Below are 24,678 nucleotides of genomic sequence, written 5' to 3'. Positions count from 1 at the left end.
GTCTTTTTAGTCCCTAATTCCTATCTAGCTTTGTAAAACTTCACTCTATGCAGCTCATTATAGAATCAGTTCACCTATATGTTACCAAATCAAACTTCTGCAATTTCTACTTTAACTTCATTAGCCATTGAGGCTCCATGGAAAATATTTTAGCTACAAAGAAGGCAGAGGAAATCTTCCTATCTCCCAGTGTCAGCTATATCCCCCAACAAAATGCCAAAAGATCTGCTTCTTGATTGTGCTGTGCAATTCCTTCCACTGGCAGCTCTGTCTCCTTCACTGTCATTTCAGCCCATCCCAGGAGAAAAATTCATACTTTTCCTGAAACAATCGTCCCATGGCACTCACTATAGGTTCGCAGCAGCAGTATGTGCACAGCTGTAAAACATCTGGTATACAGGTGTATGAAACTGCATTTGCTTGCTGTCTGGCTAGTCACCACACATTTTTTGGAAGGATAACAAACAGTTATCGTGTAGAAAGACAGTACTGTTGTGCTCGCTGTTCTAAGTTACATTTATCTTCAACGTTGTAATCTCCAGAGTAAGGCAGAAGAGTAAATGTTCTAATTCATTTATTAAGAAAGAAAACTTTTATAGAAGACAAGCGTGGTCCTTCACTTTGGTACCGATAATTTAGCGCAGATCCTGGTTTATTTCCGAGGATGAAGTGGGTGGGGCTGCAAGGCACACTTTAAATAAATCCTCCTACATGGTCTGAAATGGAATGGGACCAAATATTTTCATTCACCATCTTGAAACTTACAAGTTAATGCCAGCAACACTACAAACATTAATCTTAAATATAGTACCAAAGACAGACTAAACACAAAACTCTACAAAAGAAGTATAAACGCGAAGTTGACATTTAAAAGGCAGCTTACACAGAGCACAGAAGAAAACATTGCTTTCAGCATAAGACATTAGATATTAGAAAAAATACGTAAAAAATTAAATCAATGCCACATTTGCCAAAGGCTTTGATTAGACAAAACTGCTAATTCCAAAGCCATACTTAAAATAGTGCAAGTCAGACCTACATGGCAAAAAGTGTAACTCACGCCCAACGCCCACTCATGGGCAAGTGTTAACTCATGGCCCCCGCCTACCACAAGCCCGGCAGGCATACACGGGTAAGCTTTAACACAACACCTGCAGCAGTAGCCACGAAGATTTCAGCGTGGACTAAGAAGCCACATACACGTTTTAGAATCCCTCAAGAGCTTGTATTGCAACTGCTAGCTGCATCTGCATCGCTACCACCACCCAGCTGTGCATTCTCTTAGTACAAATACCTTAGATTTCTGCATGTGTATCAGCAGCGGACAGTGGGTGGCCTGTGTTGTAGGTGAATGGAAGCAGCATTTGCTGTATGCCTGTTCATCCCCAGTAACTCATAAAAGACACCTGATGGGACAGTGGTGGCACTATGACTCTTGCTAGCCAAACCAAGTTCTCAAAGAGCAGCCTAAGAAACACATTTTCTGATTTACAGCCTATTAAATATATGTGACTCGGTCCACACGACAAGCCAACATGATAATTCAGCTTGCAAACTCAATATGCTTACCATCGCAAAACTCTGGATTTTCCTCTGCTTTTCTCCTCCTCTTTTCGTCAAGAGCACGGTCTACAGCAATACAGCACCAAACTCAAAACGTGGGCAATATACAGGAAAAACAACTGTGCAATCTAATCAAATTATTCAAGTGACGTTGAAATCAGGAAACACTGACCGATCTTCTCCAACCACTGACATACATACTCAATAATATGTTTGCTTTTTCTTTCTAAGCTAACTTCCTTCAGAAGGTTTTCTCCACGAAAGAAAAGGCTCATTGCTTTACAGCTCTCAAAAGCCTCCTGTTATGAAATGAAACTGAACAAGAATGAAGGCTAAATGGATAGTCATGAAGACAGCAAGCATGGGGCAGGGATTTTAGAAGGAAAGGCAAGTCTTTGCTATAAAACAAAGCTTTCCAAATGTTTCCAGCACTGAAATGGATTGGCAGCATGAGGTGATAGGTACTTTGGCAGAGAGAAAACTGACAAAATAAAATGAAATATGGGTAGGTTATTAAAACAGAAAGCTTTGCTGGCACCTGGGGTTTGCTGAAATTCTAATCAAGTTTCCAAACAGAATTCCTATTTGGAATTAAAAAGGAATGTCTCACCTTTTGTCAGAAGCTTTAAGGTTCGTTTAATTAGTCCTGAAAACAAACAGGTGCAATATTTTCTTTAACTGATGTTATGCAAACACACACATGTTTCAGTTTACCTGTGTTTCTACAGACTTCATACTCCTCTATCTTTGTTGTTAAGGCAGCTGGAGTCAATCAGCAGATGTCTCTCATTTCGGTACTCAAAAGGCAATTCAACGATATCCATAACTCTTCACACAGGCTCTGTTCTCCATTGAGTCGTCAGCACAGGACCAAGCCCTCTAAGTGTGTTACTCACAGCTTTTTGCTTCAAAAGTAAATGCTAGGAAGATTTACCAAGAGAACTGAATCTACTTTACCTCTCGCAAATACTCTGTAGCAAAGGTGGGAAAGGTGCCACTCCAAACACTTCCAAAACAGACGAAAAATAACAGAAACCTTTCTTTTTGCTCAAGGTATAAGAACAACATTCAGAGACGTTACATCCATTTCTGAATCAGCAGCTACCTCTCCACCTTGTGCTCGTCCACAAAGAACAATCTCCAACAGATGAAGCGAAGATCTAATAAAAAGTTAGTTTTCACTAAATAAGTGGCAAGGAGTCAGAGGTGATATTCCAACTAAAATAGTGAGCATCATTACGCCCTAATGCACCATCTCTGCCGGAGCGATGTTTCACAAATTATTGCAAAAACCAGCTGTGCAGCTGCCTGGCTGTATCTTTAGATCTGTACTCAAAGACGAAAGCAAAACAAATACCTCAGATGCTATTAAAAATTTCTGCCTGAAAATAAAAAGATTTTGCTTTCAATTTTTGTTAAAAGATTGGCAGATCCCTCCAAGGAGTTGCAGAAAAGTAGCTAAACTTCAAATTACATGCAATTTAAGGTGGGTTTTTTTTTTTGGTTTGTTATGGGGTTGCTTGACTGTATCAGAATTTTTTATTACTTTATTAAAAATAAGTAACCCAAACAAACTTTACACCATTCCTAGCACTTCAAAATTTAAGACTGTGTGGATGGCAGAGAGCGGGGAGGGTTGACCCATGTGTATTAACATGAACAGGCTGGAAACCAGTATTAAAGAATCGATTTCCAGTGCAAAAATTAACAGAACTCCGCATTCCGTGCTTTGCTCTCTCTCCTACCCTATACTTAACTCTCCACTCTGCCCAGGGGCTCCAGGTCCCATCTCCTCTCTGGAAGGAGAGGACTGCAGCCGGAAGGGGACGGGCCACCCCTAGGCAAAGGTGCAGGTATTCACAGGCAGTCTGCAGCATCGCCCTGGAGGGAGCATTTCTCACCCACGGCCCAGCAGCTGGGCCTGTAGGACTGCAGGAGCCTTGTGTCAGCTCTCTGTAAGCTAGCTAGAGACCGGCAAATCTTTTCTCCGATGCAGTAAGCTTGAATTTGCATACACTTCAGGTCAGTAACTTTCTAATATCTTCACATTTACGGCATCTGCCAGTTAACGCATGGGACGCTAAATGGAAGGGATGTGCTAATCCGGCACTATGCTTAAGGAAATGTTTTTGAATAAATACAACAAGCTTCAACATCTGAAGGGATTTCAAGACTCAGGTTGTACTATCATTCAAACCATGTCCAAGCAGCACATACTACCGCTTGCAGTACCAGCCTGATTTCCAGGGAACTCGGGTAATTTCCCAGTTCTGTTGCTTGTGGTGGACAATTTCCTTCTCATCTGAGTATACAGATTGTACCTCACTTGCGCCTCCTCTGCGACCCTTCAGAAAGTTACTGATGAAAAGAACTGTGTAACACATGGTGTGTTACTGCAAATAGATTATATGACACCCCATCAAACGGGAAGAATGGCACCGCAAATTGATTTTGAATAGTACATTTGGGAGTTGCTAAGGATGCCCATAGCGCAGTAAACATCTACTGCCTACCACACCTTGTTTGTCTGCCCACTGACAGCAGATTTTATATCAATTAATGAACAGCTTCCACAATACACTTTTGACACACTTTATCTAAGGGTATGTGAAGTAACTTGAGATACAAGTTAAATAAACTATTCAAAATACGCAAACCTCCCCAATCCTGTCTCCTCACTGTAAGGTTATTTACAACATACCTTATTTATATTTCATGAATGCCTCAAGGCATAAATAGGCACACTAAGAAATCAACAAGCACTTTTACAATTAGGTAATTGAGTCTGCAGATTGCAGTAAATATCCACAGTTTCTGGTTATCAGCTAAAGGCATTATTCAGAGAAGAATCTTAATCCAAAGGGAATGCATGAGAAAGACTGAAAAATGGCTAAGTGTGCCATTTGAATGAATACAAAAAATTATTTCAGGAGAGAAGTAAGATATTGCTTGGAAAACCATTATTGATTTTGGGGAGAGGTAAAGCAAAATTATTAAATAGAAGAATCAAAACATTTAAAGTCTAGCCGCTGGAAGAAAAAAAGGCATTGAGAAGAACAGTGCTTTGAAGACAGGACAGAAAATAATATTCCATATATGAAATGATACACAAAATGGGTAAGTAAGTAAGAGCTCCTTCACAGCAAGAGAAATAACTAGAAGCTATGAATCCCAGTGACTCTCAGATGCCAACAGGACGGAGAGGCAAAAGACTATTTGCTGCCACCTGCCAAACGGTATATAACAGCACATCCAAAACCAACACATGGCGCCAACTAATGAAAGAGGTGATGAGATTTGTCACTGCAAGGTGGCCCCACCAGATCACCCAAGCACACCCGTCTTGATACCTGAATGCCGGAGGCAACCTGCACAGGCGTGTCTTGGTCCTTGGGAGGATGTGGCGATGACAGCCAGAATGACTGAAAATGATTTCTGTTTCCCCTCCTGACTTTGCATTAAGATTTGCTATACTCTTGCAACATTATTTGCTCAATATATAAAATCTATTTCTTCTCTGAAAGACAGACAGGAAAACAGTACGGGGAGAAGAAACACGGGAGAATGAGAGGGACTGGCGAGCCAAGGGGAAGATCGGTCCTGTGCAAACAGGAACAGTATCAAAGCCACTTTTAAAAAAGTAGCTGGCATAAGCAGAGGAAGGACTATAACAGACAAAAGGCATTTATTTAATCAGCAAAATGCAAAGAACAGAAGTACATGACTTCAAAAGACAACTGTTAAAAGATGGAAATAATGAAGCAGCGGTAATGATATTACACAATCCTTATAAACACACCTCTCTGAGGCCTGAGAACACGTATCATCTCTAATGTGGTACAAGCAACATCCATCCCAGTAGCCTTTACTTCAGGAACAATTCTGCCATGGTGCCTCTGAATTAGGTAGCATTTCCATTCTGAAGACCTCAAAGTCCAAACAGCCAAAGCAAACAAGGAAACAATAGAATAGAATAGACTATTACAGTTGGAAGAGACCTACGACCGTCATCGAGTCCAACTGCCTGACCGCTTCAGGGCTGACCAAGTTAAAGCATGTTATTAAGGACATTGTCCAAAAGCCCCTTAAACACTGACAGCCTTGGGGCATCGACCGCCTCTCTAGGAAGCCTGTTCCAGTGTTTGACCACCCTCCCGGTAAAGAAATGCTTCCTAATGTCCATTCAGAACCTCCCCCGGCGCAGCTTTGAACCATTCCCATGTGTCCTGTCACTGGATCCCAGGGAGAAGAGCTCAGCACCTCCCTCTCCACTTCCCCTCCTCAGGAAGCTGCAGAGAGCGATGAGGTCGCCCCTCAGCCTCCTCTTCTCCAAACCAGACAAGTCCAAAGTCCTCATCCACTCCTCACAGGACATGCCTTCCAGCCCCTTCACCAGCTTTGTTGCCCTCATCTGGACGCGTTCAAGGACCTTCACATCCTTCTTAAACTGTGGGGCCCAGAACTGCACACAGCACTAGAGGTGTTGAATACAGCGGGATAATCCCCTTTTTTCTCCGGCTGGTTACGCTGGGTTTGATGCACCCCAGGATGCGGTTTGCCCTCTTGGCTGCTGGGCACGCTGCTGACTCACATTGAGCCTGCTGCCCACCAGCACCCCCAGATCCCTTCCTGCAGGGCTGCTCGCCAGCCGCTCCTCTCCCAATTTATACTCGTGCCTGGTGTTACTCCATCCTAGGTGCAGAATCCAGAACTTAACAATACAACAAATACTAAGATGTTGAGATTTTCTGAGAAATACATGTTTAAAACAGGAGTATCGAACTAATTATTAAGAATTTATCATATGCATCTTAAAAATCATTTTCCGTGGAACTAGGAATCGATATGCCACCGCATCCAAAGCCAGATAATTTAAAATGCATTTAATCTTTTATTCCATGTAAATTATAGAGAGCTGTTGAATACTCCTCAGAGGTAGTGAAAAGGCAGAAATATTTAAACTTGATTTCCTTTTTAGGAAATGTTTTTTTCCATTATTTCTACAGATTTTCAAAACAATTTCATCAGCTGGTTTCCTCTATAAATCTAGTACTGCTACAGCTTCTTCTACACTTAGGCTCAAGTACATCATGAAATACACGAAACAGAAAAGGATGGGTCAAAGATGCATTTACATTAAAGGAATACATTCCTCTCCCTTTTATCTTTAAACAACAAAAAAGTCAATTAGATCTTGACTTGTTTTCCACAAAACTAAAACAACTGTTTGACTTTTGTTGTTCTTCTGTTGGATTATGGCAGCTCCTGCAACTGTGTTCATCATTTGTAAGAAAACTACCCTCGTATATGATCTGCTTTTAATCCTTCCTCAGTAGATTTATCTTCTGAAATTCTCACTGAAGTAAGCTGCATCAGACTTACTTAACACATGGAACAAAGCCAATATGAAGTACCTGGCAAGGCTTCCCCATGACTTGCATTAGTGCTTAACACTTCAGCTCATCTATTTAGAAAAGCAGACCTAATCACAACACCAAATGAGAACAGTCTTAGACTGCCTTTCTCTGAATGCCTGGTGGTTTTCTCCTCACTTTACAAATGGGCATTCCAATTTCAGTTTAATATGACCCTGTAGATAATTTTACCTCATACAAGATGACATGCTAATGCAACACAACCAACAGGTCACTCACAGCATCGGCCCATACAAGAGAGGTCTTTGCACTTCAGTTAAAATTGTTTTAGGTGAAGGTTTGAATGAAGACATTAATTCTACAATTACAGTGAATGTCCTTTTTGCACTTGTCAACTTTTGCTCTGAGTTTACCCTTAATTCGTCAACTTTTTCTCTGAATTTACCCATAATAAATTCCTTGAGGGTCCACACGAATTTCCCTCCTTGTTGTTTTTCACAAAACTACAGAATAAAGTTTACTGGAAGGAAAACTACATTTTAGATTAAAAAAAAAAAATATTAAATTAAAAAGTGGAAGCTCACTCCGTGGCAAGGGCTAAGTTAGGTTTTCCAGGGATCCCGTTTGGCAGGAGTCTAATACTGCAGACTGCCATGGTTTCTAGAGATTATGCCTATAGTTAATATGGAGTCAGCAACACCAACCCACAAACAGTAACACAAGATGGGAAGGAGCGCTAGGGAAGAGAGCTGAAGATCAGGAAGAGCTGGTGCTTTCTGAGATCGGATTTAGGATGTCAGGGCTGCTTACTGCTCAAGCAATAGCATTAAGAACACACCTTTCATTCAGTACATTCCCTGGCTCACTCCCCGCTTGGAAGAAGCCAGAAGGCCTCTAATCGACATCCCTCCCCACCCTCTGTCCTTCTTGGCAAGCCTGGAAGAACAAAACACGGTGACCCTCATGCAAAAGGATGTAACACTTCATAGTCAGGAAGTAAAAAGCGGGTTTGAGTGACAGAGAGATGGGGCCAGCAAGTCTCCCCTTTACAACTGCACAGGCAGAAGAAAGGAGGTAACTATACACATGCTTTGGGGGTGTGCATAGTCCCACATTTCTGCACAGGCGTTGCAGGCACACAGAAACACCTACATACTTTGAATGAACTCGGGACAATTCATTGGCATGCTCATTTTGAAATTTTGACCACACAGTAAAACCCCGCATTTGGACGCATATGCCTTTCAGTCCCGGAATGATTCCCATAAGAGCAGATATGTGGTTATTGTTTTTTTTAATATACAACTTCCTCTTGGCTGGATCCCCGAAGTTGTAAGTTACACACTCTATTTTTAATACATGCCATAATCTGGTTTTCCATTTTGTTTCCATAAAATGTTAAGTTTTATGGTGCCAACAACATAGCTAAATTCTCTCCCTTTAAATAAAAAAAAAAGCCCTTAAATTGCAATTTATTCTCGTGTATATCCTGAGCTGAAACCAAAAACTGTTTCTACTTGATGGACCAGAAAGTACACTCTTGATTTCTATAATACAATGATGGATTCTTTTTTTTCCTCCACCAGCTTTTCCGCTTCCCAAACTGGACACATTCCATCCTTTATGTCAAACGTATCAAAATAAAAACTGCCTCTAGCTGCCAAAACAGCTTCAAGAAGGAAAAAGGAGGTGCAGGGGAAAAGAAGGGGGGGGGGGAGAAGGGGGAAGGAGGGGAGAAAAAAAGGAGGAAAAAAGAAAAAGGAGGGAAAAAATGGGGAAAAAAAGAGGAAAGAGGTTAGGCTTTTTACTGCTTTCATGAAGGGCTCATGGTCATCTATGCAATCATATCAATTTGTTGCAATAAAGTGTAATAAAATTGAACACAACTAAGACAAACAACGCATGGTTTAATTCAACGGGTAAATAAATGCATGTGTTTTCAGTGCAGTCCATAATCCAAACAAAATGGGGACAAACAATAGAATGACAATTCTTAATACTCTCAACAATCTGCAGAAATCTCTCTCGTTCAGGTATAGTGAAATTTTCCACGAACACCTGATGATCAAACTAAAAGCATCCTTCTATCAATGAATTCGTTCTCACAATTTACATTTCCCTGTACTTAATGAGGAAATTCTTCTTACACCAAATGATGACTGCTCCATTCATTGCACTCCACCTCCAGTAATAACACTATGAATTGAGTCAAACACGTACAAATTGATGGGTGGAAAAACTGCTCTTTCAACGTAAATACGCAGAAATTCTTAAAACAGTTTCAACAAGGAAGACAGACCACTCAAAATGCTGGTTAATGGCAAAGCTGAGCAGGAACTGAACTGTACAGCACAGACACTTCCTCTGGATACTGATACAGTGCACACAATGCTCCGCGGTAGGGCTGGATTTACGTGGGCAGTTACGAAAGAGTAAAAAGATAGGAGAGCAGAAGCGCTATGGAAGCGCTGCTTTCAAACAGGCACACACCCTGCCTACTAGTAACACTCTTGGGAAGCAGAAAGTGGATCTGGGCCAAAAGCATGGTGACAAAAATCTGCAGGGCAGCCTTCTGAACGCGCACCGGCTGAACGAAGCCTGGAGCTGCTTGCGAGGGAACTTCTCTGTGGCCAGGGACACAGGGCATTTGTAATCTTGTAAGATGAATGGTACTGCATGTAAGGTACCCAACTCCACCAGCATTTTTTTCCCAGCATAATAACTACAGACACCTGTATTTCGGCTTATTTCATGGATCAGAGATGTAAAAGCCACAGGTTTTGTTGTACAGCTCTCTTGACAAACTCCCAGATTAACACTTCATTTCTGAGCACTGGCAGTTTTTGACAGTGGTGCAAATGCAGTAACTTCTGAGCAGCAAGAGGCAAGCGTTGCAAATGGAACTGGGGAAAAACAACTCAAGTCATACCACCTCTGTGATGTTACTGCTTCTTTTTTGGGCACATTTGGGACTGCATTTAACACACTGTGATATGTATAGTACAGTATTGCCTAAAACAAAAAAGAATAAGATTTTTCTTACACCACGTTGTCGTCATTTCTTGAAAATTCTCCTAAATTAACACCACCGAGATTCAACACTGTACTTCTGTGAAGCACCTTTCAGGTTACAGTTTGAGTACAACAGCCTCGGTGATGTCCCCGAGGACACTGCTCCAGCAGCACCCTTGCGCCTGACAGCATACTGAAAATAAGGAGCCGAGCATGAACTTCAAGTGGTGTTGAATTTCATGCGGTTTTGTGGAAAAGATAAATGAAGAGTAAAATGAGGTCAGGAGAGATTTATTTTCACTTATCTAAGAGAGTCTTAAAAAAGACTAGAAACGGTGCAACGGGTTTCTATAGGTGACACGCTGTCACTGTTCTTCTGGCCTTGGTCTACTGATTGGTTTTATTAAGTGAGCAAGTCACAAAACCAGATTGCCTCAGCATTAGAGTTTATTGATGATTTACTAAAAGGCAAACACATTATCCACATTCCTCTGCTGCTTTCATTCACAGCATGCTTATTTGATTGCAACACTGAAACCAGAAGGCCATCTCAAACACACACCTCATACTCCGTATCGCAGGGTGTCAGCCTGCTAGGCAGCTTACTGCATAAAAAAGGTTTGCCACCTTTGTAAGAGCTGTTGTGAGATACATACATTCCCTTCACACGCATCAGTGCAGCTTCCTCATCAACACATCCTCAATGCTCCTTTTCATTATATGACCAGAATTTAAGGAGAATCAGAAAAAGATTTTCTGAAAATTGCAAGGGATATAAACGACATTTCTCTGACTATCACGAGCCTGAATACATTTAATAATTGATGTGTTGTTTGCTAAATGTTGATTAAAACAGAGTATTTTAGGCTACTTTGCATATTTGTAGAACCAGTTGATTTGGACCCAACCATCTTTTTGAAACTGCTGATACAGACACACGGTCTCCAACTAAAAAAAGTTAAGTGAAAGCCTGTAAGAGTGACATAAAGAATAGCTCCTCATGAATTTAGGGCAGCTGTGCAGAAAAGGAAACCATGACCTGATTAACTAATTCTCACTAGTTTTCATGAAAGCATATACTCTGAGGTTAAGTTTAGACTCAAAGTCTTCAGAGCATTGCTAAGCTTTAAGTAGGACAGCACATGTAAATCTTTAACATTTTAAAAATATTTTCTCTCCAATTCTAACATTCCTATATATGATTGAATGGCTCATTCTGAAGTTCTTCTTGTCGCTAGCTTTTCTTATTAAGCTCAAAACCCAGCTCCTTATGTTGCCTCAAGAAACATGGTTATTAAAGAAAGATGCTGTGGTCAGGCACTCCAGCCTAAAATATCATGCAATTATAGGGTTTTATCTTCAGAAAATTCCGAGTCCCTGGAGAGAAACTGTTTAGCCTACAACTAGCTCCAAACTTTTGACACGTTATTAAAAGAACATTATTAAAAATGTGAATCTGGTTAAAGAGGATGTTCCATTTATATTAGGCATTTTTATGTGACTTCAAGCAAAAGGCGAATGTCCAGCTGGCAGGGACTAACCTCTAAAGTATCAAGCACCGGTATCGCTAGCGTGGCTTTATCATCCACTGTGTAGTTAGAGAGGTGAGAGTTTAAAATGTTCCAAACGAGCCAAACTTTGCTATAAAAACAAACACCTGCACTTCTTGTGCCGCATCTCACTCAGATTTCTTGGGACTGTCCCAGACTGCACCACTACCCAGCGCGCTGCGTTTCACCCCTGGGAACACCCCAACGAAAGGACGGGTGCCACACGCAGCCCTGCACGCGGCAAACCCAGGGTTTCAGCACTGCATCAGATACTGACTTTTGGAGAGTCACCACAGCCAAGCCCGACTTCACACAGCCCCTCGTACTTCAGTTTGGGAATACCTCGCTAACATACCCCTTCCAAACATAGGAAAACCAGGCAGACTGTGGCTCGGGCTCCACGTCAGCCTAAGCCTTTCCATGCTGAGGCGGTTGCAGCTGCTGTTGAGTTCTGGGAGCTAAATAATGTTGACATAATTTTCCTCTATGACAAAAATATACCATAATGCAGCTGCTGCATCACAGTTAGCACTCACAAAGTTTTACTGCTGTTGGTAAGATGCCTCATACTCACACATTTTTTGCAGGTAACTGCAGTAACAAAACGGTGAGGAGAGATAATGTTACTTCTTACCTTACCTGTCCAAATGTTAGCTCAGGCCTGATCATATTTCTTCTTCACAGGCCTATGGAAAGCTCTGGTTTTAGGAGTTCAGCTCCAGGCCAAGAAATAATGTTCTTGGCTTTTACATTGTAAAAGAGAAGGCAGCATTAAACAGATTTTTCCCACAGCTGTGCTGAACAAGCATCGAAACGGAGGGGCTTAATCTTGGTGTAAAACTAAATATACTCTTATCCCAAAAAATATGAGAAGAAAATGGTAGGGAGAAAAGATGGGTCAAGCTGGCAGACATATCCACCATGGACAAACAGGTGTGAAAGAGGGAAGTCACCATTCTGGACCAGCTGACGGGGTGTCCATGGCAGGGTTTTCCCCTCCAGACAAAGGAAACATTGTCAACTACTGCAACACTATTTCTGTTGAGAAACAGAATTTCCTCAAGCACACAGGGATACAAGTTTCAATCTTTCTTTCCTTCTATTAAGAAAAAAAAAGAACAAAATCATCTTTTGACAAGCTAGGTTCACCAGTGTGCAGGAAGAGCAGATGGGAAGACAGATAACAGTCACAGGTCAGCATCAAGTAGTATCTCTGAGTACCAAAAATGCTGCATCTGTAGAAGCCTGTGGCTCACCGCTGTACCATGCTGAGAATACTTTTTTTAATGGACTTCTTCACCTGGGGGATGTCTCTTGATCTATGTGCTATCAAGGTGGTTTCATGCAACCCTCTCCTCAGCTACGGTCAAAAGGTAAAGCTCCAGTCATGACATTTCACAGTTTCAGAAGTGAAGAAAGTTTGGTCTTTTCAAAATAAACCCATTACCACTAACAGTGAAATACAGTATGCCAGGCTTTGTACCCTCTTTTTTCTTAAATAAGGACACATGAGGAATATCTCAGGAAATACTTCAGGATTTTCGAGTGGGTGGGTGGTGTAGAGGAGGAGTACCAGCAGCGTAACTTTCTTTTAGTGTTGTCCACAGAATGTTGGTCAGCCTACTTTGATGGATTCTTCACATTCTTAGACATAAATATATCATTATTTTGCAGGCCAGGAAATTGTGAATTTTATTGGTTGTCCTGCCCCTGATTTGTCAGGGGGCCTTACTGTTTGCATCTCCGTATTCCTTATTTTAAAAACTGTGTCAAAATTTTGCTTGCTTGCAAACTACTAATACAAAGTGATATTATGCAAATGTTAAGTACTGTAATTCCTATAAACCCCGTGCCACAATGTAATAAATTAGAGGAGCTCAGTTGGTCATTTCATGATAAATGCTATTTTATGTGCAGGATGTATTTATTTCCATATAAAACAATTTGGAAAATGCCCTTCCTTCCATATATAAGCTATTTTAAAACTAATAATAGACACATATTTTACTATGTAAAAGTATAACCTATTTTTAACCTCACGTTTTCAAGCAAAGTTTATGAAGAAAATACTTTAAAACAGGAAATCAGAGTCCATTTCCTGTTTTAACAAGGATAATCCCTTGACCAGTAGGCACAAATATTCATTCCTCTTTAATGTTAATTAGTGCACTATTCATCCTATATTTCACAATTTAATGAAAGCAAGCAAGTTGCTGGGGACTTTATTAAAGTTCAAAACATCTTTCACCTTATTTATCCGGAACTCAATAAAACTGTTCAGTCACAGACTTGCAGCCTCCAGCTAGGTTCCTGCTATTAGCCTTAAGTCACTTTTAGAGTTGCAATAACAGTAAGTTGCCAAACTCAAATATACAGCTATCTACATCTGCCAGATAGTTTGTCTTACTGGACAATCTGGAAGAATTTCAAACTGTGAAGTTGACCCAAACTGTAAAGCTTTTTGCTGCTTACCAAGGAATCAATACTTTTTAAATCTGCAAATTAGCATTTGAAAAATGTACCTGGAAGAATGTTGAAGGGCAATTTTTTTTTTCTTTAAGGGAGCATAAGATAGCCTCTCAAAAAATTGCATATAGACAGGAGTTTTGAAAGGTAAGTATTGCTTGTAAATGGCTGAATCTCTAAATTTCCAGTCTGAACCACGAGGCAGCTTTTCAGAAACTGTGATTTCTTCAACTGAAGAAGCTGATCAGGCTGAACAAACAAAAATAGGGAGTATGAAACATCGTTTCATTTCATCCCTGTGTGGAGGAACTGCAGAAGGCTGGAAGTGACAGAGCGTGCCTGCTGCTACCAAGCTGAACCCAGACAGGCAGCAGCGACACCCAGCCCGCCCCAAAGCCATCAGACTCAGTGACCCCTGGGTCCGGCAGCATCAGCATCGGCCTCCTCATGCAGCAAGTCATCCAAAATATCATGAATGGGAGAAGTAAATACCTGGTTGCCCTCTCTAACGCTCAGGTCTGTACATCTTCTGTATAGACAGCATAATCAAAATAAGAACCCTTAACACTGCTGTTTCAAGACGTTCCATAAACAGACTTTTGAGCTCTTCGCATTTGATCAAGGTGCACACATGCGAGGCTGATTAATTGGATGAGCTCTTAATGAAGCCCATTTACTTGCTCTGAACTGGCATGAATACACAACAGTAACCAGCAGAGTCAGAGCTGTAGGAGAGGATGGAGATGGGCAGGCAGCACTGCCACGAGCTGCGCAACTCAGCCACCTGCTTCCCCCTTTGCCCTGGAGAACGCCCGGCACGGCACTCACTGACTGCCCAAACTCGCACGTGCCTACGGTTCCCCTGCAAAGTCCCTATTTCATGTCTGAAGTCATGCGTAAAATCTAAGGGCAGTGGTCCAAAATTGCTGCTGGCTTCTGTCCAAGTTGCACTTCCCACTTTTAACTGGTATGTCTTTCTTTATAGCATGCCTCATGCAAATAGGCCAATGTATATCATTCAAAGAGCCCTTATCTCCATATGGCATAGCAGTCTCTTGACTTTCTCCTTTCTTAACTGATGCAGTTATATTCATTCTTGCCTGGGATCACGGACTGTAAATCAGAGACAAGGGAATAATGCAGACAGAAAGCATAACCACGCTCATGGTGAGGTCTCACTGGAACAGACAGCAAGGATCTTAATGACTCCCAGACTCTCTGAAGGCCTCGAGCAAACTATGCTTTCACAGAGGTGGCCCCTTTGGCTACACGCATGCTACACGTGATTCTCATTTTATTTGCCTGCACCAATGGCATGTGCAACCCTAAGACAGCTGCACTGAGTTCATTACATACAACTTCACAGGTCTGATGAGGGCAAGACATTAACAACCACACTGAAGAAAACTGTTTCAAAGTATGACGAGTTACCTTTGTTCCAGCATTGCTCAAACTTGTCCACACTAGCCAGGCACTATCCTTGATCAATGAATCCATACTGCCCGAGCTGATGTGTCAAGTCAGCTAATCTTAACTGAAAACACGCGCTAAAGCACTTGTGATCCAGGCATACCAGTTTAAGAAATCCTCTCCAGCAGCTCTGACCTACCATACCTTCCATGGAGATAGCATGGCTGACCATGTCCTCTGCCCCTTTACATGCAAAGCAAAGGAGAACAGGTAAAATTCCCACTACAGGGGATGGGAGGCTAGCAAAATGCATTTTCAGGGTGTCAGTAACTGACTAAAGTGAAACGTGAAAGTCATTTTTTGTACTTGTAAATAAGAATCTGTTTTAAGGGTCCTACTCAGAGAAACTATTTTAAGTTAACAGTGGCACACGTTTATTACTGAAGTCTAAGAGCTCGAACGTAACGTTACATTTCTATGGATGTATTTAATAAAAATATCTTTGGAAAAGACAACCAAGGAAACCTGATCAATAGAAGTAACACACTAGGTTAATTTTTGTCATGGAAAAGTTCATTTTCAAGTGTTCAGAGCCAAACGTAAACATTTGCATTAAAAAAATTATTCTCCGACAAGGCTTAAAATATGGTAAAATAGGAAAAGATATAATATGGGCACTGAATATAAAGAACTAATTTTACAATAGTCATACTGAAATTGATTGTAATGGAGGTTGTATTGAGAAAAATCTCATCTAATCTAAACATTAAATAGCTTACCAAACCACAGGATCTATTTTCTTCTGTGATACATTGTATAATGGTTTCATCCTGTCCCAAAACAAGTCCTCCTCCAACTATTCAGTTTGCTGAAAAAACACACATGCCTACACAACTCCTTTTTTCTTCTCAATAGAAAACAAAGCAAAATAATTTCTTTAGTTTTGCTAACTACAAGTGCTGGCCCTTGAGGAATGTAAGGCTAGGTTGAAGGAAGCTGTAATAAACTGCAAATTAATTTTGCCAATAGGGCCAGCAACGGGACCTGTTTTTTCATTCAGAAAAGGCAATACATCGTATTATATTATAATGTAGATTAAATAATGCTTACTAGCAAACAAACAGAGCAGTCAAGAGACACAGCATGAACTACGCAGAATCTAAGTGCCTTGCCTCCATTATCTGTCAAGATATTTCTAAATGCCCGAGGAGAAAGAGAGGCTGTTTGCGTTTTTTTCTTTTTTTGAGGATGTAAGAGGGTATTTTACCGTATGTCTGTGTCACAGCTATGGCAGAATGGCAAAGCAGCTGTCGCAGCTATGGCGAAGTATATTTACTCTATATTTCCAACAAGCACTGGCTGATCCATATCAGTTTAAAATAGTTGAATTAAACAGCAAATCCTCAGAGCATATGGAAATATCTGAACTATCATTTAAATACATTCTTTTCGATGTACTTTCAAAACTTACAGAGACAATAATAAATTTTTTCGAGCCAGCTAAACTCTACTCTTTTTCTCTCCAATTTAAAAAAATCTTTAGTCATCAGCAAGGCATGTTCTGCTCTCCTGTAACTACAGTCATCAATTACTCCCATGACTTCTTCCTGGCCAGATCTTAGATCATGTCATTGTTTCACCTAATGCTTTTGGATCATGTTCAAATCTCTTTTACACTTGTGGCTTTTACTCCAGTGCCCTCTTCCAGTTCTCCCTGTACATCTTGGATTTGTCTTCAAATCATTTCACAGGTATCTCCTCCCACTGGTATAACTCTCAATTTAATTTCTTTTCCTTTCCAGCCAACCCCATCTTTCCAATCCTACCCTCAATCTTCTACTCCCATCTTCTCAACACAAATGGCCATAATCATCTTTGAATCTTAAGTGCCTCATAGTCCACACACCTGGGATGTTTCTAAAGGCTACCACATACCCCTTTTCATGATAATTTACTTCTTCCTCATCCCTTCAGCTAAATCATTCACTTGGGCCTATTTTTGCCTCGTCTACAGAGACCCTCTCTGGCCAACCCAATACTGCCACAACCGCATCATGCAATCCACCAAGAAACACAAGTGGATTTGCTGTTACTACACGAAGCATCTCCCAGCCTCTAGCTTTTAAACACAATGAACCAAAGGTGACTGTCCTCACCTTCACTTCCAGCCACTGATCTTACCTAAGTGCTGACCCCCTGCCCCGACAACGCTACCCTGAATAATTCATCAGCCTTCCACCAAGTGTAACATCATTCAGCGTTTCCATGTGTGCACACCTGGTCACTGAGCAGGAACGATGTGCCCTGCGTAATTCAAAGAAACCCTTTCCCTCCTTCCCGAGAGGGATTACACCTGCTGTAATAAATGCAAAGGCACATCATCTACCAGAGGAGAGCGTGGGCTTTTCTTTTCCTGTTAGCATTTTTCAATTCAGAACCACACAATTGTTAACCTACATCTCCCATGTGAGTTTAACTTCATAGCTTCCCTTTTCTGTTACTTTTTCCACACTTACTGCAGTTATCTCAAAACCAGCCTGCGGAGTCTATGAGCACCTAGTATTTTTAGAGCTAGCTGCTTGGGGACTTCCAAGCGCTGCTACAACACAGCAACTATACAACACCAAAGGCAGGTACCAAATGCCACATCACCAGGAATATATTTTGGACTAAGAGAGGTCAGAATACTTAGCGTAGCACCACTCCTTTGTAAACAATATAAAATTGCATTGTAAGCTAAATGCTTTATACAAAGGAGATAAAAATCTCACCATCATTCCCGTTTTTGAAAAATCACCCTACGTGACACAAATCATCAGGACGAGCTGGGCAATTCACCAATAATTATTCAACTGTCCCATAAGAGAGCCTGAGAGAAGTGACAAAACGACAGTTTGGAGACAACTTGGGCCTCTTGCAGCACTGGGAAACTGCAAAGTCACAGGTGGGCCTAGACTCCAGCTTATGTTCAAAGGACACCCTTAGAACTTGTTAAGCTCTTAACCACTACGAAAGAAGAAATTCATTCAACAGGGAACAATATCTTCCTTCTAGAAGTATTCATAAAAACATTTACTTTCAGGGTTTTTTCTCCCGTCCAATATTCAGATAATATTTTAGCAGGACAGTCCTGGCTCTCACTACAAGTTAATTAGGACTTTATGGCTCCCATAAACTTGTTTCAAACCACACTGGGTCGCCCCCAGAGTTCCTTCCCAGAGGATATAGTTTCAGAACTACTTCCAGAGACTTGAACTGCTTTCTCCACGGGGAGAAAAAGAATATTGCTGTAATAGACCAACCTTTCTTCAGATATGTCGATATCTGAAGGATGTCAGTTCATTGTGAGAATTTGGGAGCTGGCATGGCTCCAAAGGCTCCATATATTTTCAAAGGGACCTTGCCTGTAATTTTAACTCATTAAAACAAAAATGCATGGCTGGAAAAGGGTAGTACGTATTTAAAAATCTCGCTGTGATTCAAACACAGCTATATCACTCACACCACTGATTTGGTAGCATCGTTTCACAAAAGCAAGACAACAGGTTTTACTTCTACAACCAGCCTGCATTCTTTGCACACCACATGAAAGAGAAAGAACAATGGAAACGTGTCTGAATGTGAGAAAGGACCAAACTGCAAGGGCTTTTTGGGTGGGGGTGGAGAGAAACACACATACTACAAAAATCTAATAATTCTCCACCCAAGCATTGCTAGTGAATGACCTCACTGGTTTCCTACATATACTCCAGCAGCCTTCCTGCCATCACTCTGTTGAGCCAAGCGATGATGTCAACAGTCCACCTGTGTGAGTGATGTAGCCCTCTGGGTCATGGTCACAGAGAACTTGGATAAAAGCTATGCCAGTGTTAATTAAATGCACCTCTTGTTTCACTGCTGATTTCCTCCGATAAGGCCCAGCTCATTTTTCCTGGAAAGACTTCCATGCTGTAAGGGAACCAGAGCCAACCATAACACAAAACAAATATTGCTTAGAGAATACGAAGACAACGTTAAATATTTAGTTTTAAAAAGATAATGATTGCCTATCAGTGCTGGTGTAAATACGAATTTCATTAATTTACATGTGCTAATGACGAGGTTAAACTACAAATGTTAGTTACTGCAGACAGTTTATTAACTTTCAGCAGTACTTATCTCTTTCATTTGTAATGGTCTTCCCAATTAAATTGGAGCAGAATCCTAACAACCTGCTTTACCACTGGTAAGTTCTGCCAGGTTGGAGTGAGGGGAGCTCGTCCAGTAAAAAAATATGCTGTGAGAATGGAGTTTGACATTTAATTAGCATCAGAATTACCACTGCAACTTGAATGAACATGTTGTCCAATAGCATTTATTCTGTCATCAGAAAGGTCTTAGCTCTAAGAAGGCTCTAAGCAGCTTAGGTATTAAGGATCCTCTTCCATTAACACAATTAGCCAGCAAGTAATGAAAGGATAAAAATATATACTGCTCTTTCTATTTCTCCTATATAAAGAAATCTAATCCACTGTCATGACTGGATGCTTTCACCATATGCTGTCACCAGGATTTCTGTAATCCCTCTACTCATAGCATCTGACCTCCAGCCACTTTAAGCCTTCAGGACATGCCCTTTTATACTTGCTTTGTTCTTGTAGACGTTTTCGGATAGCTTTATTAGTAAGACAATTGTCAAAGGAAGACTCGCAGTTTTGGAATCTGACATCCAATATATTCCTTCTTGCACAACTTAAAAAGTACTGCGAGCCCTAAGACTCAATTGCTGACAGCAACACACACTAAAAATCTGAAGACGCGGCAAAGTAGAAAAATGATCTCAAAAGCAGTGTTACAACTCTATTATAAGAGTTTGTTTCCTGATGATCACAGCTCTCAATTCTGAAAGGCAGCAAGTTGGACCTCTTGCCATAAATATAATTTTAGAGAAAGAATTGTATGGTAAACATGTTAGGAATACATTCATATTCATTCATTCATTCTGATTTGTAGCAATTGTGATAGTTCCAAGGAGTGTTCTGTCTCGCATTCCTGAGCATTAGCAGTATTTTCCAAACAACCAAGGATCGATGTCTGTCTATTTAGATTTTTAGTTCTTGGAGATCTTATGTTTATACAGTACCTTGGCCTACAAACTCTCTTGGAATACATAACACTACGAGAATACTGCCTACCCAGTTCCTGATATAGGAAAAGTTCCATGGCTATACTAGCTCTCACCAAAGTCAGGGTAACTAAATTGGACATATTTTTACAATATCCCCCAGTAAGAAATCCCATATATAAAATGTCCTTCAAGAACCATATTTTTCGTTTCTAGGCGGAAACCGAAAAAGAGAGGTAATCCTTGAACTTGTTTGGTCTATACTGCTCCTGTGGACAGTTCCTGTGGACAGGATTTATGAGGCTGAACTGCAGCTAGTTTGTGTTAAAACGTGCAGAGTGTGACTCATTCAGAAAGCTCAACCCAAGAACATTTCACTCTGACATCCTACAGGATAGGTCCCTCATGGATTTGAGGTAATTGCTGCCCATTCTTCACATTCAGTCCTTCTCACAACTTTATGACACACAACTTCCAGCTAGAACTTGTGACAAATTTTATTCCGTCACCAGTAATTGGAATTTGGTCTTACACGATTTAAATACGCAGCTGTGTTCCACTTCTGGTAGATGCATATAATGTGGCCATGCAGAAGGAAAGCACATCCCCAAGTCCAGTGAGTTAAAGTGACACAGCTTCCTGAACTCCAGGAACTCTCCTGGTCAGAAAGTACTTCCTTCCTTGTTTCAAACACTTGATTGTTTCAGAGGGAATTCAAAACAATAGATTAGAAACTTTCAACCTTTCCTAAGTGTACTGCTACACAAGGAAATCAGGCCGTGCTCTGGGAAGATGAGATAACATTGGGAGAGTACTCTTTCCGGAAATGCAATGGCTTTTGCATCCCTTCTCTAGCACCATTCCATGAATCAGCTACATATAGGTAATAATTCATGCTACGAGATGTCAGACGCAGTTCAACTACTGTTTGCAATAAGATGTGCGTGGCTGTCAAAAGGCATGAGCTAACTAGCTTATCAGCAACTTTAATAATACCAGGAGCTTCCTAATCTAAGTCTGTACTTTTAAGGACAGGTAGGAAGAAAGGATGACAATTGGCTCTTTTGAGCACCCCATTGTTTAAATCTCTGAAAAGGAGAAAGAACGCACTGCTACCACTGCAGTTAGAAATCTGTCCCTTCCCACCATAACTTAGTTTTACAGAACCAGCAGGGATGTTCACAAGGACTGAGAGATCAGGCTCATCAGCTGAAAAGCAATAATTTTAATCATACACTTTTCCCTAACACAATTCCTTTCATCTAAATACATTACAGAATGCTTTGTAAATGACATATGAAAGATATAACTTTTAGAATATAATCATGTAACTTCAGTTATTTACAGGCTGCAATTTGAATAAGGAAAGGCAACGGCCACGTAAATTCATTTCTCGGCAGCATTAGGATGCCAAAGTATCCTAGACTAACTGAAAATCATCAGAAAAAGAACCAATGGCAAGAATCATTCTCTCAGATCCCGTAGTCAACGCTCTTACATATTACATTTTCCTAATTCTCTTTTCCCTTCAACGTAGAGCTACAAGAAGCGTGAGGATAAAATTATTATAAAAACCCAAGAACTCACCTGGTTCTACACATTATTTTTAGAGGCAAACAGGAAATGCACTTCCCTGTCAAGCTGTGTCAAAGGAAGGGGAGTGATCGAGTTGAATACTCTGCACTTACCGTTCCTACCAAAGGGTAGATGAATCCAGCTCCAATACTGGCTCGCACCTCACTAATTGGCAAAATGAAACCAGTGGGAACGCCCTTCCTCTCAGGCTGATGGGAGAGGGATAGGTGAGTTTTTGCCATACAAATGGGAAGATTTCCAAATCCCTAACAGAAAAGGGAAAGAAAATAAAAGAAAAATGTTTTTAAGATTACAGTAAAGACAGATTATAATTTCACTTTGTTATCAGTATCTTCCAGAAATCCTAAAATCCATATAGCAATAGTCAACCTCAGTTTCTTAACAGCTAATATTTCAGAAATGGACAGAACACCGTATTTTAAATGCTATTCTCTCTCAGCTCAGGCCTGTTGTCTCCAGAGACTTGGCTGTAGTGACATCCAGGTTCTAGAGTGTGTTCTCAATCTAGGGTTAGGTGTAACAGCTGCCCAGACAATGACTAGAGAGTGCCGTTTTCAGAAAGGGCACACATCAGGTACCACACTGAACAAGAAGCCTACACCAACTCAAAAAAACCCCAGTATGGCACTTCCCTCTGGGCTCTAATGACCTAGTTAGATACCTGCTTGAGACCAGGATTCACAGTCCAAAACTCTCTAAGGGTACTAATGTCTTCTTGGGGGTAAACACAAATGGCTCATGATGCTTTGCTTTGTTTTTAAACACAACAAAAACTGTGTGAGGGGATGGCAGCCACTTCGCTAATGACAATGCAGTAGTTACTAAAAAAGTGCGAGAAATCAGGGAAAGGCCCTCAGCAGCTCCCCCCACACTGTTTGTTTTCCAGGTTATTGATTAACCTTGAGTCAGGCACCTTCCATTATTCTGTTCAATTCCTTGACAAACAGGGATGCAATTCACAAGGCCAGGAGGAGAGGCGGCACTCCAGGGAATTGCCTCTGCAGCCCAGCCTAGACGACAATCCTTTAATGGCATTGTGAAAATATTTCCTAGTACTAGTACTAATGTTTAGACTGAAAAATGGATTAGAGAATCACAGCAGGAAAAGATAAAGACATGGATTATTTTGCTGCAAGTACACTAAGCAAGCTTCTTTTCCATCTAGAAAATCAAATCAATTCTCAGGAGATTTGCATTATAGAGAAGATGGCTATACTTCTGCCTGTCTGACCAGGCTGCTGAAGTATACTCAGAAATTTTTCCATGACTGCCATCCATAGTTTCTATTTTCTGACAGAAAGGCTCCAGCCACGTTTACGTGCAGAAGCCATTGCATTACATAAAATACATTCACCTCTCCACATGGTTTCAAAACTGTTTTCAAAATGTAACGAAGCCCACTCACACATGATTTAGGAACGGTGATCTATTTTACCTTCTAGCATTTATAACCCATTGAAAATAATGTGAACAGAAGGAAAACAGATTTTAAAAGTATTGCAAGCTTTGTTATTAAAGTGTATGGCTGCACATATGTCTTTTTGTGTTTACAAACTCATTTTTTGCAGGTACAAACGAACGCTCATTTGCTAAAATCAGGCATATTCACTAGCTGCTACTTTTGCAGATGTGCAGTTGTCACATTTAAGTCAGCAAGCCAAAATTACCACTCTGCATAGAAAGCACAGAGTTTCATCAGCAATCTCAGAATGACTCCAAACACCACACATATCTTATGGGAGATAGCTTTCAAGGTTAAAACCATTCTGTTCTATCTAATCTAATCTAAACCAATCCATACTGACCTCCACGGGTTAGCACCATGGGTAAGCTCACACCTTTCAGCAAAGCTTGACTAAACACTGCAATCTGAGAACCTTTTACACCCCGAGGCTTCCTAAAACTCTCATCCAGCAGGTACCTGATCGTGTAAATTCACTCGTGATCTTACCTGCTGGGTGTAACGATCAACTTGTGACTGCGCAGCAGGAGACAACTCTATATCCTGAGCTCCATACACCTTCTGAGCAATGATCCTTATTTTTTCAACAATAGGAAGCTGCAGAGACAAGGAAACAATACAAGGATGAACATTAGCCAAGACAAACTAGCAATAAGAATCTGTCATTTAGATTCATCCTTGTTAAGCAGGCTTGCTAAAGCATTAAACCTGATAAAGGGCACTAGTGATGGATATGATATTCAGCTACAGGTACATGGATTACAACTATGATTTCAGCTACTCCATCATTTAGAAGCTGCACAATTTGCACATTACAAAGTTGACAACATGAGCTTACACTCTTGCCTAAAAGTGGGAGAAGAAAATGACTGCCATGTAGTTTTAAGAATCAAGAGCTAACACACACTGCAGATACAAAGAAGCAAGCTCCACTGGGTTAACAGGGATCACTAGACAAATAAATTTAATTTCACAATAAAGATAACCTATACAATAAGTGATCAAGGCAAGGCAGCAGGCAGTCGGGAAAGGTTCCTCTAAGAAGCAAGGAACTGTAGCAGAAAATTCCTGACCCATCACTGCTCCTTTGATTGTAATTATTTATTTTTTTAATTTATGCTCACCTCCTGTAGCACTGAT

At 40.8% G+C, this 24,678-nt stretch overlaps 1 protein-coding gene across 2 annotated transcripts in view; it reads right to left on the bottom strand.

The window, feature by feature from the left end:
• MTHFD1L (methylenetetrahydrofolate dehydrogenase (NADP+ dependent) 1 like) overlaps positions 1-24,678 on the bottom strand; it is a 161,544-nt gene that overhangs the window by 30,817 nt on the left and 106,049 nt on the right. For both annotated transcript variants that reach the window (XM_074580403.1, XM_074580406.1), the window contains 2 exons: positions 24,028-24,135; positions 22,169-22,321 (listed from right to left, as the gene is read on the bottom strand). In XM_074580403.1, the coding sequence (XP_074436504.1) occupies positions 22,169-22,321; positions 24,028-24,135 (261 nt within the window). The remainder of the gene's footprint in view (positions 1-22,168; positions 22,322-24,027; positions 24,136-24,678) is intronic.

Source organism: Larus michahellis, chromosome 3 (assembly GCF_964199755.1).
Source record: "Larus michahellis chromosome 3, bLarMic1.1, whole genome shotgun sequence".
Lineage (NCBI taxonomy): Eukaryota > Metazoa > Chordata > Aves > Charadriiformes > Laridae > Larus > Larus michahellis.
Note: the sequence above shows the minus strand (reverse complement) of the source record. Positions and strands in the feature narration are given on the sequence as shown.